We start from the raw sequence: 18,930 nt of genomic DNA on the forward strand, positions 1-18,930 counted from the left end.
AAGATGACAGGCTATGGTTTATTGGCAAGATATTGGAAAAGTTCAGTCAGTCAGCAATATTGCTGAAGATTGTATGTGTTTTTTGTACAAAATAGGACTAGTGTAGCATGTTTAACATATGCAAAGAATGGTGGCAAAAATGGTCCAGGCTTGTTTCATTAATTGGAGAGCTTCAAGGAAACAGTGTGAGAACCTGAACTGGCAAGTACTTGTAGGTAGATCCCAGCCATCCTGCCAAAGCCTACTTCTAAATCTTCAAGAGCTAGTATTGTGTGAAAAATCTAGGAATAGGCTATAGCCAGTACATATTTCTCCTGTTCAGAGTATTAGAGTAATTGCAGTGCATGTGCCCCCCCCCCCCTCCCCCTTAAACAGTGATTCTTCCCATGCTGCTTATGTGAATGGAAGGGGAAGTTCCACACTTTAGAAATAGTAAATCTGTCTGACATGTGAAGTTACACTTTCGTGTGCTGCACTAGTATGAAAATGTTAAAATGCAGTTTTGGGGAACATTATTGACTTGGAACTTGTAACGTGTGCGCCTCTCATCATTTGTTGGCAGCTCTGCTTAAGGGTTTTGAATGGTTTCAGTTTTTATTTCTATCAGTGGAAAGAGAAATTGTTCTCATTTAAATATACAAAATGTAGTTCAACGAAATGAGTGGTTTTTAATCATCAGGATGTTTCTTAGGCTCTGAATTGAATTGTGTTCTAAATCATTATTTCCTCATCTTGTGAATTGCAGCAGTGTCATACACCTTTTATAACTAGGGATTGACACATGGGTGCATGCACACACGTGCACTGATGAGCCTAAACATTAAGATCAGCTGATTAATAGCTTTTCAGTCTGTCTTTAGAACAAAATACATCACTGATTCTGCGTATCAGGGTTCTGACAGTTTGTTGGTATGTTCGTGGACATTTGTGGTCATGCACAGGTCACGCTCTTGTAAATAACAAGTTGCTGATTTACGTACACGCTGATGGTGCCTGATTTCAACCCAGATGGGTTCCAAGGATTTACATAAGGTGAATTTGGTCACTGAGACAACAACGTGAGTTCACTATAAAGCTCCTCAAACCACTGTAACATGGTTCTGGCTCAGAAACACAGACGATTATACTGATGAAAGATATTGCCTTCAGGGAAGACATTAAGCATGAAAGGATGCAGATATACAGGTGGTTTGCAACTGTCAGTGTCTTCGATTACTACCACATGTCCCATGCAATTGCAGGAGAATGTCTCCCATAGCATAATACTGTTCCATCAGTCTGCTTCTGTGGCATGCTGCACACCGTTCACCTTGATGGCATTTGTGGATATGACCATTGACCTAGTATATCAAAAATGTGGTTCACCCGAAGAGCCAACAGAATGTCATTGAATGACGGTCAAATCCCAATGGTCCTGTGCCCACTGCATTCATAATTGATCGCGTCATTGGGTCAGCATGTGAACACATAGGGATAGTCTACTGCGTAGCTCAGTGTTCAATAATGTACAATGAACAGTGTGCTCTGAAACACTTTCGTACACCAGCATTGTGCTCTTTTGGTACAGATGCCACAAATCACTATGTATCCTACCTTACAGAACAGACAAGCCTCCAAGCCCCACATTCTGTGATGACTCATGAACGTCCAACCATTTAGCGCCTAGCAGTAGTTTGTGTCCTTCTTCTTTCCATAGATGCTCACGGCAGTAACACATGAACATTCAACCATCTTTGCCATGTTCAAGGTACTCGTTCACAGGCTCTGCATGATAATAATCTGCTTTCTGTCAGATTCGTTTATCTGAATGGTTTTCCCTATTTCCAGCCCATCTCTTTGCTAGGGTGATCCCCTGTCTGTGTCTACTCTGCATACGTACTTTTGTTACTGCGTTATGTGCCTGCGGTGCCACCAGGTGGCATCCAGTGTCGCAGTTTGTAATGTCACAGTTCTTAGTGGTTGTAATGTTTTAGCTTAGCAGTGTTAAGATTGTATCTGAAAACCCTAGGTTATCATTTATTTGTACATTTCTGAAACTGTAAGTAGACTTTAGTTTGTTTAAATGTTAATAATTATTTCATTTTTTGATTCAAGGAAGAACAGCTACGGAAGAAACAAGCAGTTTTAGAAAAAAAGGCTGAATCCAAAGCACTCCTTGAACAGGAGCTGAAAACCATTCAGACTACAAATAAGCAGCCAGCTGCCAAAATAACTCAGGCACAGATTCAGGTATTTTTTTAATTTGTAGACCAGCATCTGTCATTTTTATAAATTGTAAATCTTAATTCTTCTGAAATAAAGAATCTATTTTTAGAGAGAGTGCTTTCAGCTTAAGCATATTTAAACTCTACTGTGGCATAATACTGGAACACTTCACTTATTTATACAATAGAGCTACTACAGGTTGTAGTTTTGGAATACTCAGAGTAATATTTTTGTTGTGTACAGCTGTCTCCTCCTAGCTCCTCCTGCCACCCATGAGAAACTTATATATAACACCGAGTCTCATATTCTAGTGCTGTGCAGACCATTGGTTTTAAGCACCCTTTCGTCATATTCAGTAGGTATAGTGGTCCGACTAGAATAGGTAGCAACAAGTGGGTGAGTGTTGTGAAATAGCAACGTAGAGTATGGTTTCACATGGGACGAACTGAGTGACAAGCTCTTTGCCTACAGTGCTACTTGTGGCAATATGAGGGCAGCTCTTAGGATTTATCAGGAACATTATTCACATTACAGTCTGCCTCAAAAAATACTTTTGTGTCATTTGAAAGATGTATGAAAGAGACAGGATCATTGTTGGCTAATTCTTATGTAATCCTCGTTATGTACCATCTCAAATTATATCTCTTCAGAATTGAATCATTGTGAGTAGTTTAATTCCAAAGCTGATATGAAATAAGTGAAATCATTCAGCTGGTCCTGATCCTAGAACTGTTGCTCTGATTGACCTTTTCATCAATAGATTTGGGATTACACTACTTACAATAATTCAGTGATGACGAGATGTAGTTCAAGAAGGTCTGTACCAAGCATTGCCTACATGATTTATTTAAAATTATATTATGTCGAGGAACAATTCTATTCATTGCATCTGAGGTTTTATTCTTTTATCATTCCTTTGAGTTTTCTTTAGTAGAAGACTAGCACCTACTATTGACTTAGAAATATTATGACCAGCAATAGAAATTAAACCTTTCATCCTTACAAAAATTCCGTTACTTAATACAGCTATTCTTGAATCAGGAGTAAATGTAACATGAGCCCATCATTGACTTATAGAATCTAATTTCACATGTGCAGTACAAGGCCTATTCACCAGAATGTTACTAATTTTACTATATGACAAGCAATATTGATGGTGATCATTTATGGCGGAGGGTGCTAAACAGCTAGGTCATCAGCGAGCAATATTGAGAGGCACCCTTAACCATTACTGATGCAGTTTATATATCAACATTCTTTGTTGCTAAGGGATTCCATGGACTTCACATTATTATTGGAAAAATGTTCCTAACAACATGCTTGCTTTGACACTCAATAAATCAGTTATCGCAAAGATACCGCTTTGGACTTAAAGCTGCTGCATGATATTGACATTTTGTAGATGTAGTTTGAGTATTCTTACACATTTCAGTTTACTGATTAAGTAGATAATCGTTTTTCTAGTACAAATAATACAGTTGACTACCAGTCAGAAAGCTTGATTATTAATCAAGGAAAACAATTCTAGTTTTATCTAAAAGAGCTTTAATTATGTTTAATATACCAGTAATTGTTATAATACTTGCAACAACTATATACAAAAATAATTAATGACCAAGGAAAAGGTCACCATTTGAATGTGGATTTGACCCAAAAAGATCAGCACAAGTACCATTCTTCTTTCAGTTTTGTTTAATTGCCATAATTTTGTTAGTTTTGTTTTATTTCAGATAATACTAATTTGTGATGGTGTTAGTCAAATTAATGAGGCAACTAATAGTAGTCCTAAGACATTCCAGTTCATTTTAATGATAAATTGAAATGTTAGTTGATGGATCAAATACTGAGAATATGTTTGTTACCATTTTCAGGTTAAGTTCTTTCTTTCTCTTTTAATAGTTTTGTTTAAATAATAATAGGTTAGTTGAGGAAACAAAATCAGAATAGTAGAAAATATAGTAAACAGAGAAAGTCACACAAGTGGTGGTATTTGAGGAATTCAGATTAATGCTTCCCAACCAGATGTGGCATTAATTTACTGTTTTTAGAGAGAGAGAGAGAGAGAGAGAGAGAGAGAGAGAGAGAGAGAGAGAGAGAGACTTTTACTTGCTTACCATCTGATGATTGAGGTGCACTACATTTTTTGTGATTTTACGTTGACACTCTAATTGTATATTTTAGCTAACTCCTGAGACTATTTTAGATAATCACTTAATAGATTTACTGAAGGCCTTTCAGTTACAACTGGTATAAACCTGTGATTGCTCCACAAATTTCTAAACATTGACCAAAGAATAATCCAGGTCAGTTAACTGTAAATGTTCCCCAATTTAATTGTGCAGGTGTAGCATCAGTCTTAATTCCTTGTGTGGGTATTGCTCATGAATCTAGGAAGTTTGATGCTGAAGTTAGAGCTTCAACTTCTGTATCTATAAGTAAAATTGTTTGGTTATCTGTGTCTAATAGTCGAAGTCACTAAATTTCTAGATATTGTTCTGGTATCATGTAAGTATGGACTTCAACATCTAAAAAGTCCAAACATTCATGAATTCAGTATCATTGTCATCCAGTTGCTTTAATTTTAATCATTGTATCTACTGAATCATGAAATATAGTAGTCATAGTGAAGGTAATGCTATGAAAATTTAGATTATAGCAGGTAAAGCTGTTCGCTAGTTTCAATTAAATGCCTGTGAAGTATATTTATATTTGTATAAGCAGTCATTAATATATAACTGAGGGCATAACGTGCAATTACTGTAAATAATGATAGTGCAGCTGTATTATGGCTATGGAAAAATGACAAATGCTCCATTAATAGTGAAGCTTAATCTAGTAGTTATAAATCTGATCATGTTGCCATTAAAAGTTTTTATTAAAATGCCAAACCTTTATTTGTAAAGCTTACATCATTGCTCTAATCTGCCATATTAGAATGTAGAAATTAGTGGTAACTTTGAGTAACTGTTTCCTGCTGGATTATTATTTTGCAATCATTCTGCTGATCTGGTTATGTTAGCTTTAAATATGATTGCTCAGTTTGCAGTTATTCTTGCTCACATGATTAAAAGTCTTTATACTGAGAGTAGAAAGCAGTTTCAGCAATGCAATGAGGGTATTCGGTGCCACTGACCTCACTTTCTGTTCTCCTACCATTATAAATACTGCTCAGTGGGAGGTGGTAAATTACTAGCATTCAAGTTACCACTTCCTTATCTCCATCCATGTCCCAGATGGAGCGATATCTGAACGGAAGCTGCCACAATGGATGCTCATGAGGGCAAATAGGCACTGTACTACCAACCAGCTGACTGTTTTGAACACCTATATAGCATCGAGAACTGGATCAGTCACATTACAAGCATAAGCCATCATGCTTCTGACACACATGTCCGAGAGTCCTTCAGGAGCAACAAGTCCCATGGTAGAACCTTTTGCAGGGAGGTAATTTCAGTACCCTGTCTGAAACCAGGGAAGGGTCACATGGTGTGCAGTAGTCATTGTAGTGGAGCCCACACTAGCTGCACAGCAAAAATGGTAGAATGTATGGTCAACTAGTGTCTGACCGGGTCCTAAGAGCGCAGGACTACTTAATCGCTTCCAGTGTTGGTTAGAAAGTATTGTTCAACCTTTGACAAATTTACCCTGCTGAAAGGAGAAATACAACAATCTTCCCTAAGCAGACAGTACTTTATAAATACACTAATGTTTGTGGAAATTGCAACACCAAGAAGGAAGCACATGAATCAATTAATTTAATACCACAGGTTATGTACATGACAAGTAAGAAATGATTACCTTTTCAAATCTGTACATGTCCTTTGAGCGCTACCAGTCAGTATGTCGTACAGCCACCATGCACTGCAATTAGAGCTGCTTTACGCCATGGCATTGAATCAATAAGGTTCTGAATATGTTCCGGAGGGATTTCCCTTCACACACTTTTTATTAGAGCCCAGAAATCTGTGACACCAGTTACTGGAGGACTGTGACGCACCAGGTGCCAATCAACCATATCCCAGACATGTTGAAATTTGGTGTGTGGAGATGTCTGAAGCAGGGGGAGTACCTCAGGCTCCACAACCTCCGTTGGGTACCAGTTGCTGTTCAAAGTGCCCACAATATGTATGAGATGAGATCGGTTGTTGTAACCAATGGTGCCCCAAACCGTCACACTTGGTGTTTATCCGCTATGCTGCTCCACAGTGCAGCCCTCCAGCTTGTGCTCACCATGGTACCACCAGACACATATGCAGCTATCACTGTAGTACATGCTGAAGTAGACTCATCCAAAAAGATCACACATTGCCACTCGTCACCCCAGTGAAGGTGTTCACGTGCCCATTGCAGTCGGAGGAGCTTGTGGTTTCTGGATAATGGAAGTTGACATAATTGCATGCGTGCAACCAGTCAAGCCTTCAGCAGACGGTGATGAACTGTCGATACAGACAAGTTCACACCTGTTTCAGTGCTCCAGTGATGAGCCAACACTGTGGATGACACTGTATGGCCCGTAATGGCCATGCGGACAAGATGACGGTCATACCGTGCTGTGGTCATATTCCATGGTCCAGTTTCTGCTCGTCACTGCGTACGATCTTCCTCTATCCACTGCTTCCACACACACATCACTATCATAGCGGCAACCCTGTGCAAGCTGAAATATCATGGTATGACAATCTCGTTTCCCAGACACCAATCATTCTGCCTCGTTTGAACTCGCTCACATGCCGATGTGGCTCCCTTTAACTTCAGTGAGGCATACTGGCCTTCACTGTATTGTTTCCACCATGTGTGACAGCTCAGCACTGACTACACTAGGTGCAACACTGACCCTGTCGAACTGACACGAGGGCTCTGCTCGGCTTACATGTTCCCCATCTCGCTGCAAAATGTATCACATATTGCTTGCACACTTGTCGCCACTTACACAAAGTGTGGTGCTCTTCAGGTAATTCCTTCTCAGTGTTGCACTTTTCACAAATGGCAGTGTATCTTCTTTGATCTTGAGAGGGCCTATGACACTATTTTGAAGCTTAATATTCTCAGACAACTCCACAAACAAGCCTTCCCAGGGCGTTTATCCATATTTATATGGTCCTTCCATTCCAGACAATTTTTTACGTCAGTGATGCTATTTCAGAGGAATATGGGCAAGAGAATGGCTCCTCAGGGAAGTGTTTTATGTGTGACTTGGCTTGATATACTCTCATGCTCATAAATTAAGTATAATTGCAGAATGTGGTGCCACACAATGTGGCATTACACAAAACTGGCGCTAATAGCAAAGGCACATAGGGAACACACATGACACAGATCTGTAAGTCCAAAGTATTGGTGATAAGTTGAGAATACCATCCCGAAACACACGTGCTACAAACTGCCACTGTTTCCTGTGCATGTCTCCAACATCAGTATGGGATATGATCACCATGCACATGTACACAGGCTGCACAATCTGTTGGCACACTCTGGATTAGGTGGTCGAGCAGCTGCTGGGGTATAGCCTCCCATTCTTGCACCAGTGCCTGTCGGAGCTCCTGAAGTGTCGTAGGGGTTTGAAGATATGAAGCGATACTTCAACAGAGAGCATCCCAAACGTGCTCAATGGGGGTTTAGGTCTGGAGAGCAAGCAGGCCACTCCATTCGCCTGATATATTCCATTTCGAGATACTCCTCCACAACGGCAGCTTGGTGGGGTCATGCGTTATAATCCATCAGGAGGAAGGTGGGACCCACTGCACCCCTGAAAAGCGGACATACTGGTGCAAAATGACGTCCAGATACACTTGACCTGTTACAGTTTCTTTGTCAAAGACGTGCAGGGGTGTACATGCACCAATCATAATCCCGCCCCACACCATCAAACCACGACCTCCATACAGGTTCGGGTAAGGTCCCGAGAGCAAGGCTACCTGCAATACTCCATGGCCGTCTACAGGCACTGATGGTGAGATATTGTTCGTCTTGTGGTGTTTTGCACTGTGGACGTCCTGTACTGTAGCACCTGGACATGTTTCCTGTCTGCTGGAATCATTGCCATAATGTTGAGATCACACTTTGTGGCACACAGAGGGCCCATTCTACGACCTGCTGTGTTTGATCAGCCTCCAGTCGCCCTAGTACTCTACCCCTCATAACGTCATCAATGTATGTTCTTTGAGCCTTTCAACACACTGTCACCATTAGCATGTCTGAAAATGTCTGCACTGTACTCTGACATGCACTAACACACCTCTGCATAAGGGAACTGCTGCCAGCGCCACCTTGCGATGATCGCAGGTCAAATGCACTGCATGGTCATACCCCGAGGTGATTTAAACCAGCAAACCGCCCACCAGAGCATTTTTTCACCATGTATCGGCATTATCCTTAAGTTATGACCATGAGTGCAGCAATCAACAATATTATGTCCGCAGTTAAATTTCCCATTTTATGTTCACTGCTTGTGGGTGTTTTTACCATGTTCTGCTGCTCCTTCAGTTTTGCAATGACCACTTGGCAGCTGCACCTAATGATAAAACAGTTGGAGTGAACAGATAGCATAGCTTCTAAATTTTCTTTGGGAAAAATGTGCTGGTATTAATTTTAATTGTTCCTGTTGCCTTTGTAACCTACCTGTTCTTATAATGAGGAACACTGGTCTCAATTTTAAAAATACAGTGAGGAGATGAGAGGCTGACTTGGTTGCCACACTGAAGAATATAAACGCCAAAGCTCTAAAGACAATGAATATGTTAAAATACCTCAGCCACACCTCATGGGGAGCAGATAGAACACTGCTTTAGTTTTACAGGGCTTTTATGTGGTCCTGTCTTGACTATGCACGCGTGACCTGTGGCTCAGGTTGGTCGTCATATCTTAAAATCATCAGTACTGTTTACTATGAGATTAGGTTGGCAACAGGCCCATCTAATGAGGGAATGGTGCAGTTAGATGGGTCAAAACCCACTCTGATAATTTTCACACAGGAAGACTGCGGCAAAACAAATGCACTGTCAAAATTTTAGCTGCTAAGGCATCCTACAAGTGTGTGTATAAAAACAAAGATGATGTGACTTACCAACCAAGGGAAGGAGAGGGAAAGACGAAAGGATGTGCATCTTTCCCTCTCCTTCCCTCTTTTCTGACAAAGCAACCATTGGTTGCGAAAGCTTGAATTTTGTGTGTATGTTTGTGTGTCTATCGATCTGCCAGCGCTTTCGTTTGGTAAGTCACATTATCTTTGTTATATTAAAGCTACTCATCTTTGGTGCACAAAGATCCATTTATTACGGCAGTTTGTACAGCCCTTCCTGTCTAGTGTACAATTGGTGAACAAGAGGATACAGCCATCACATGAGAACATAGCACTGCGTAGCGCGTGAAGTCCAATGTGTGACACACAAAAATTTTAAGCACTGACACCATACCTAACATGTCTCAAATGATTAATTTTTTGAATAACTTGCAATTCATTTCTCAGCTAAACTGTTGCGGAGGTATTTGCTATACCAGTGAGTAGCAGAGGAAAGAAAATAAAGGCAATGTGTGATGTTGAATTACAGATTACTTCCATCAGTCAGGGCTTTACTTTATTGATGTTGAGTATTTTATAACAATTCTTGTAGCAAAGTTAGTATGAAATTTTTAATAATGTATCTCAAAAATGCGAAGTGTCTATTGAATGATGAAATGAAAGATTTTCTTTACACCAGGCACACCTGACAAAATATTAATGCATTCAGACACTTCACAGTAATTAACTAGTTTTAATTATAGAGAACTGGAATGAAGTAAGAAATTGTTGTGACCGTTGCTCCGCATATTGTGCTGTGTACCAGGCGTACTTGATCAAATTTGAAGAATGTGGTGATACAAATTGACACTGCAGAAATGACTGATGTTTAACAATACTGTTCCACTGATAAACCTGAAATGACAAAGAGCTGTTGGAAATTATACTGTATGATGATTTTCTGAAAAATTCTTTACAGTGTAAAGAAAATTGTATGTAAAGTAACAATATTATGAAAAGGAAAGAAAGTGAGCTTTCGGCCACCAAGGCCTTCAATGGACACCTTATATACACACATACATACACACACACACACACACACACACACACACACACACACACACAGTCTCTGGCTACTGGGCTACTGAAAGGGCCACACACAGTTGAAAAATTTTTTATCTAGAGGCTGAATCACACTAATTAGATGTGGATGGAATCCAAATTATATTGACCGTCTTTTCGTTAACCTCCTGAGGACAGAGGTGTTTCTATGTCCAACTAAGAGTACAATAAAAGCAATGTATTATTCTCTGCAAGTGGTAACAAGACATTTCAGGTACAACATTGTAGGTAAACAGTCATTATTTTAAAATTTTTGTCCTAATTTTCCTTGATATTTCTGACAACAGATATGATGTTGCATGAGTAGTAATCCACTGATACTTATCACTGGTATAAACAGTTATAATAAAACAAGAGGCTTCGTTTTCACGTCAGCTGTGAATTTTTCTATAGTATTATATATTAATAACGTCTTCTGTACCCATTTACTTGGAGTAATTTCAGTAATCTGTTTAACCATCCTGGAAATCAGTAATGTTCCTCTCACTTGTCTTTCAGAGTGCCCAGTCTCATAGATCCTCCTTGATAACAGTGCACTGCCTCTCATGAGCAGTTCTAAACCTTTTGAAAAGTTTTTGTTTTATGGTTTTGTGACTTTTATGTTGATGCATATTTTGTACATCATGTAAATCTTTTCTCCCTTTATATAATTCATGTTCAGGATTGTACAAAAAAAAAAAAAAAAAAAAAAAAAAAAAAAAAAAAAAATTGCCACGCTCACCACTTAAATTTGACTGATTTGTCCTCCTTCTGTTCGACTAAAAAAAAATGTTCTATCATTTCTTTGTCACTGAAAGCTGTTGCTGCTGCACATTTTCTTTGGGCTTGGAAGGTAGTCTATTTGTGTTCTGGAGTTTAATTAGCACAACGATCATCTTTCAAGCCACACTTAATGAAATTGTACAAGTTATATCGTGTTCCTTCAAATACTTATCATTTCCCAATTCTAATGAAATGTTGAAATCATTCGAATTAATGTCAAACAAATTAATTAATACATAACACATATTATGTAGATCTTCAGGAGAAGTAGGTGATTTCGATTGCACATCACATCACATCACATTCTTCATATTTCATATTTGCAAGGTTGAAAATGTTAATTGGATTCCAGATTACTGTAAAATCCTGGAAGCTGCACAAATACAGATGTTACTCGCAACCACTGCTAATTATTATGAACATTAACTGAGTTACAAATTTGAGTGAATAGTAACTTGAACAATGTGTCACAGAAATTACTAACGGAAACTGAAATTCGCTTTACAAATTATGACAGTGTTATTTTTATTGATGTGCCATCAACCAGAGATATGTGCTTGCCACGTTGTGCATTGAGTGTCTGCTACTGCTATGGCAGTGAGCTGGTGAGCCACAGATTTGGCAGTGTTCAGCTCTTTTTTTTTTAATACTTGCATTGTTTATCAGCTACAATTGAGGTCACTAGAGGAAAAATATATTAAGAAGGAAAAAAAAAAAAAAGACAGAACACCTAAAGCCCACCGACATTCAAATCATCATTTCTCAGTTGCAAAGAGGAGGGATTTGATCGCAGAGCGTACTTTACCCATTGAACTGGTGAAAAAGTTATGTACGTTTTTATCTGGCAGTTGATGATGGTACCGCCAGGACAGGTTCAAGAACGTTTTTCTCATACAAGCAATATTTCATTTATTTCCCATTCCTCCATTTTTCTAAATGAGCAACATATTTAGTGCCTCCCTCCTTCACTCCCTCACACACTAGTTGATATTCCTGGGGCTCATGCTAAGACCTTCAAAATAAATTTAAATCTAATGAGCTTGGAAATGGATTCTTTATTATGATACATCCTGTGTACAAATTTTGCACTATGTGCACCTCTCACATCCCTCTCCGTTTGGCACCCCAAGTGACTGATTGCTTGGGTCTTAAACTGATCATGGCCATGGAAAAGATAAGACTTCATTACTAGTCCAAAACTGCACATGTAGTTGCAGGTAGAAGTGTTATGAAGAAAAGTATAAGGCATTATCAAGGAAGATCACACATTACATGGATTCAGCCCTTTCCATACTGAGGTTGTATATATCGTGAGTGCTGTAACCCTTTAGTGAAGGTGCATCAGATAGTTTGAAATGTGCTCCTTGTAAACACAGGTGCAATGTGCTTCAGTGGGCAAGCCTGTAAAGATTTAACTTTCAACTGAAAGCTAAGTCTTAAATCTCTTCATTGTGCCTGTCTGCAACTCAGCATGTCACCTTTACTATAAGTAGTAATCTGTCCTTTTCCTTATATTGTTGATATTTCGACCTGGACTTTCCATTGCTCATTATGCAGCATAAAAGCAGGAATGGGTGAAAATGGAGAATGTGCCTATTTTTTGTGTGTGCATATTGATGGAAATTTTAATTGCAAAAACAGTGCTGGGGCATCTTTAACATTAAGTTTTTCTTTTTGTGTGATTGCTAGTTTCAAAACTTACAGGGCTATTCATAAGTGCCTCTGGGGTCTCAGAAACCTACCATGCACAAACTGCAAGGTGTGCAGAAAATTGGCATATATCAGTGGATTGAGCATGCCTTGCAAGTTTTGATTTGTAATACACACTGTGGCGTTGTTGCATTTGTCACTAATAGGGGTCAAGTATGTTATAACATGGCATATAATGCAGCAATGCATGCATTGTGTGACCTCAAATTCACTAAATGTGAGTCAGCAGTGATGCTTCAGAGAGGATTTTGTACGGAATCTCGGGTAAAAGCTCCAAGAGACTAAACAATCCATGGGTAGTGGAACACATTCCATGAGATTTGATGTTTATCTGGTGGGTGGGGGAACAGGCTGGCTGAGATAGTTAGAAGAGAATGGTGAAGTGTGTGTGAGAATGATTCACTAGGTACCTGAAGAAATCACTGAAATCACTGTGCAAACAGAAAACTAGTAATCTGTGTGGCCCATTCTATGCAAATTCTGCATGTAAAACCATACTGAACGCATTTGTTACTTGTGTTGACTATTCAGGACAGTGAACTTTGTTCTGACTTTTTCAGTGACTTGCACCAAGTAATGGAGGGAGACAGACAGTTCAATTTGTAACTGCTAGTTGCAATAAGTTGGAGGTCTGCTGTAGTTAAAGTGCAAGGTCCCTGCTTCTTCCATTAATGAATCATCATAGTTAAGAAACTTTGTGTAGAATAATAACAAAAGAGGAAGGATAAATTGCTGCTCACCACATAGAGGTGGTGTTAAGACCTGGACAGACAATGAAAAAGAATACTAGAAATTTCTTCTTGTTCCATTGTGGACTTTCCATATTTAGAAATTTGTCTTGGTGTAAATATGCTAATTATATTTCAGTGATTCAGCATAGAAGATGAAATGTGGCACCTCTAATCAGTGGAGAATACCTGTGATGTCAATATCAAAATAAATTGTAGAATTCAGTCTTAGTCACATTTTAATTCAGTAGATAACTTAAAATGAGACCAAGACTGGGAGTTCTACAGTTTATTTAGTCCAGGAGGAGGAGCCATTTCAATTATTGAAGTTTTTGTGACTAACAGAAATAATTGTAATGCTACTATTTCAACTCTGTAGTGTGTGTAGAATTATGGTACTTTATAAGGTTTTAGGAGATAAGCCAAATTTCTTGTTTTTACTACTTGTTCTCCAATTTGTATTAAAGGTATAAAGATGTTAACCATGCATTAATTATAACACTTGTTACCAGTGGCATGGCCATAATTATTTATTTGTTTGTATTTTTCAGGCTGAGACAGAACGCAGACGTTTAGCTGCTCTGAAGATTAAAGAACCAGAGACACACTTGCAAGTGCCTTTGGAGGAAAACATAAATAGAGTGGTTGTTGAAGGAGATGAGGCACGGAACATTGATGAAGCCATTGCTGTTCTCAGGTAAATCTCTCTCTCTCTCTCTCTCTCTCTCTCTCTCTCTCTCTCTCTCTCTCTCTCTCTCTCTCTCTCTCTCTCTCATATATATATAATAGAAAGAAACTTCCACATGGGAAAAAATATATTAAAAACAAAGATTCCAAGACTTACCAAGTGGGAAAGCGCCGGTAGACAGGCACAATAAAATTGTGTGTGTTTGTGTGTTATTTTATTGTGCCTGTCTACCGGCGCTTTCCCGCTTGGTATAATGTGTGCATGCTTGTGTGCACACATGTGTGAATGTGTGGGATTCCATTTCCAAACTGAATCCTCAGCCTGGCTGGACACTAAAAAAATTACACCTTCTGTCAGTCACAATGCTGGTTGATGATTCTGTGATTTGCTAACTTCCATAGTTTCCTGTTCCATCTTAACTTATCTCCTCACCGTCATGCTCTCACCCACATAAAATGTGTTTTGCTCCATCATGCAACTTTATTATCTCTGTATCTTGTACTCTAGTATGGCTTATCAGCTGTCTCTATGATCCCTTTACATTCACTCGTTAAGTCAGTCAGGGTAAGTGTGGTTCTAATAATCCCTTACACTCTCCTTTTTCCTTAAGTTCATAATTTTTGATTAAACAGACTGAAATTTTCATTTTGTTCTCAGATTCATAATTCAGTTTTCTTTGTTTAAGTTTGTACTTAATCAAGCATTGTGATTTTTTTCCTTTGTTGCAGTGACAAAACTTCAGTAGTTGACAAACATCCAGAGAAACGATTAAAAGCTGCATACACAGAATTTGAAGAAGCTAACCTTCCCCGTATAAAAATGGAAAATCCTACACTTAGACTGTCACAGCTTAAACAGATATTGCGAAAGGAGTGGATGAAATCACCACAGAATCCCCTCAACCAGCGTCTGATGTCATAGTTAATGTATAATTATAGTTTTGTGGTTAACTGATGTGTGGACTTGTTTTCATTATTGTGTAAATGAGGCATTAAATCTCTGAGTGCAGTTTAATGTGTTATTTTCGATGTTGTGTAAAATAGCATGTAATTGCAGCTTCTCACCATTTTACTGTTTTTCATTAAGTTTCACTGTTTTGTTTTCTGCAGGTTTATAAGCAATCGGTGTGCTAAGTGTTATAAGCTTTCGTCCTCCTTAGTTTTAAGTGAACTGATCTTGTTCTTAAGTATTCACTATTGGACCTTTGAGGGAGACACTTGCAACAGTCAGTGATTTCATAGAAAGTTAGACTGTAGTCTGTGCAAGTCTGTACTACAAAATTAATGACAAAAGAAGGTAAGTCTTATTGAATAAAAGATGACATTCTTTAAAATAGTTTACTTAACTTTCAAGAATATACACACATACAACCATAACACACTCCATCGCTGTCGGGAAATTGACAAATTCTATAAATCATTCACTCTGAAAAAGGCACGAAAAGAGTCGACATTCCTATTTCAATGCCTACAAAACACTTTCTATCTTAACTTTGCATGTTCCTGTCCCTTATCTCTTTCATCAATGTTCATTCAAGTCCATTAATTTTCACTCAAGTGATTGTCCCCACCACTGACCTCAGCATTCTCTGTTACTGACATTGTTGGCATTTTATGACAGTGCCCTATCTGTTGGAAAAGCCATGATACTACAGAAAGCTGGCATCTGCTGCTAGGTAGCTGGCTGGTAAGGAAATCGATCACACTATCTTTAGAGTATGTAGGGAGTGGGCAGCATAATATGTATATCACATGAAATGTCTGACCATTTCCATCTGGTTGGTTCCTATTTTCAATTGCCTTATATGGAGAAAATTTTCTGATTCTGGACAATGTATTCCCCTAAACAAATGTATACTGAGTTTGGAGGATCATCCAGAAGAGGGTATGGGGCATTCACACTTGTGTGCAGTTGATGCATCACATAATATGCTTTGTCAAACAATGAGAAGTCTAGGTTGAAATATCAACAGTTGTGAAAAGGACAGATTGATACGTGCCATAAAGATGGCATGGAAATTGTAAACAGGCACAATGAAAAGGCTGTTACACACTGAGCTTCTGATCAAAGCCTTCTTCAAAAAAGAAAAGAAAAGAAAAAACTACATATATGTATTTGCAGAAGCAGTCACACCTCATACACACTTGAACACTATCTCTGGCCGCTCTGATCAGACTGCAGCTATTTGGAGTGGGGCAGGGAAAGGGAGGATAGCAGAGAAAAAATTTGGGGGGAGGGGGGGGGGGAGGGGAGAACACTATCTGGTGGAGCATACAGGGAGTAGAAGGTGTCAGGAAAAGGCTGCCAGGTGCAGTGTTGGGAGGCTGTGAAGGAGGAATGGAGAATGCAAAAGGGGAGGAACAGAGAGGGGAAAAGACTTCTGTCCATGGGCAGTGTGTGGTGCACAGTGGGGGTAAGGAGACATGAATTGGGGGGGGAGGTGATTGGACAGGGAGATGGAAACTTTTGAGTGAAGCGTGTGGGGACCATAGGTTTCATGTCGCCTCATCGTGTGCCACACTCTGCAAATGCACCCATCTGAGTTTTCCATTTTGTCCCCCCCCCCCCCCTTTTCCGCCACCCCACCCCCTTCCAGCCACCCTACAATATGCCTGGCAGCATTGTCCGGCGACCTTCTACTCCCCGAACGCTTACCAGACAGCGTTCTTCTCCACCCCACGTGTATCCTGTTTCCCTCCCCCTTCCCTTCTTCACTCTGGATTGCTGCTTTTGTGCAGCACAACAGTTGCAGTTGGCTAGAGATAACGGTCGTGTGTGTGTGTGTGTGTGTGTGTGTGTGTGTGTGTGTGTGTGTGTGTGTGTGTGAGAGAGAGAGAGGGGGGGGGGGGTGCCTGCTTTGGCGAATATTATATATTTTCTGAAGAAGGCTTTGGCCAAAAGCTTGATGTGTAAAAGTCTTTTTGTTGTGCCTGTCTGCAACTCAGTATGTCATCTTTATGGCGAGTAGCAAATCATATGCTGTATGGCAGGCATGTATCTGAATGTTTTTGCTAAGAGCCTACAGGCACATGTAATTGGTAGAAACATTCTCTGATCAAAGTAGTATTTGCTCTGTCCCAGTGGAAATGTTTTCAGTTGGCCTCTTTCTAAGGTAAGAGATTGCAAAAGACTGAGATGAAGAGTAAATATAGTTGTTGTTAAACAAAACAGTTCAACAGAACATGGGGATGGAAAAACACTCACTGACATTGCTCCACAAAAACATAAGAAGCTTTATACAAAGTTTAAATTCCTATCATTACAGGAAAATTATCAGACGAATGGTTAGATGTTTTATGTTTATCAGAATGTGCTCTTGAAATTGTCACTCAGCATAATGCAAAGGTAGGGGTAGTGTCTGTATAGATCATAACTTAGCAATACCAGTGGGAAATATTTTCAACCACATCAAGCAGTTAATCAGAGGTGGTAAACTGATTTACCTGGATAATTGTACAGATTTAAATATGAATTCTTTATTATAGTTTTTTTTATTTTCTCTTACATTAAATAAAGGTAGAACAGCATTTTTAACACAAAGTGCCCCATAGTCCAGCAATGACTTTGTGATCTTGCATTGCATCCTGAGAAAAGAGCTTCCAGAACAAGATAACAGAAGTGAACATGTAGAATGGTGATTGGTACTGATATTAACTGTTAGCAGTATTTGAACATTGAGTCAGTTTCCAGAATTGGGTGGTCACATCACTGTAGTACTTCACAGAACTGCTAAATAAAATAGCCCCTTTTATAACCTATTAGAACCTTAAGTACAACTTGTCCCTTGTCTGTTAACATGTTCTTGCATGCAGTTGGCAATTAGTAAATAGCATTGCAGAGGTTGACTTGTGTCTTTCTAAAGACTATCTCACAATCTATTTGATAGTGAGTGCTTATGCAAATCATACCAATGAGGAAGGTAAAAAAAAAAGTTAAAGTTAACACCTAAGTCACAGTAAATTAAGGAGGTGAATTAGAAGGTCTCTGATCTATGACGTGTGGCATTTTGAATACTTGGCATTCTTCCTATGGTGCTGAATGAGCTAGCTTAGAAATTGACAGTGTAATTCAGTGTCATGAGCACAGCAAATCAGAATCCTCTAATCCCTTCTTGATAAATGATAACAGACAACTGAAAGTGGATGAAAGATTAGATTAGATTAATACTTGTTCCATAGATCATGAATACGACACTTCGTAATGATGTGGAACGTGTCAGGTTAATGAAAGATGTCTGTACAAGATATTACTTTACACAAAATATTGCATGACACTAATGCTTAAGTTAGTTTTTTCCCTCCCTTAATTTATATCTAAAAATTCAGCCAATGAGTAGAAGGAGTTGTCATCTAGAAATTCTTTTAATTTATTTTTAAATGTTGGTTGACTATCTGTCAGGCTTTTGATGCTGTTTGGTAGGTGACCAAAGACTTTTGTGGCAGCATAATTTACCCCCTTCTGTGCCAAAGTCAGATTTAACCCTGCATAGTGAAGATCATCCTTTCTCCTGGTGTTATAGCTATGCACACTGCTATTACTTTTAAACTGGGCTGGATTATTAACAACAAATTTCATAAGTGAATATATATATATATATATATATATTAAAAACAAAGATTCCAAGACTTACCAAGCGGGAAAGCGCCGGCAGACAGGCACATGAACAAAACACACAAACACACACACAGAATTAGAGCTTTCGCAACTGGCAGTTGCTT

General features: G+C 39.0%; 1 protein-coding gene across 2 annotated transcripts in view; it reads left to right on the forward strand.

Moving 5' to 3' along the window:
* Positions 1–15,226, forward strand: part of LOC126272014 (coiled-coil domain-containing protein 124) — a 37,111-nt gene extending 21,885 nt beyond the window's left edge. For both annotated transcript variants that reach the window (XM_049974504.1, XM_049974503.1), the window contains exons 3-5: positions 2,095–2,229; positions 14,076–14,221; positions 14,941–15,226. In XM_049974504.1, coding sequence (XP_049830461.1) covers positions 2,095–2,229; positions 14,076–14,221; positions 14,941–15,133 — 474 coding nt within the window. In that variant the 3' untranslated portion in view covers positions 15,134–15,226. The remainder of the gene's footprint in view (positions 1–2,094; positions 2,230–14,075; positions 14,222–14,940) is intronic.
* Positions 15,227–18,930: the final 3,704 nt, after the last annotated feature.

Source organism: Schistocerca gregaria, chromosome 5 (assembly GCF_023897955.1).
Source record: "Schistocerca gregaria isolate iqSchGreg1 chromosome 5, iqSchGreg1.2, whole genome shotgun sequence".
NCBI classification, from domain to species: Eukaryota; Metazoa; Arthropoda; class Insecta; order Orthoptera; family Acrididae; genus Schistocerca; species Schistocerca gregaria.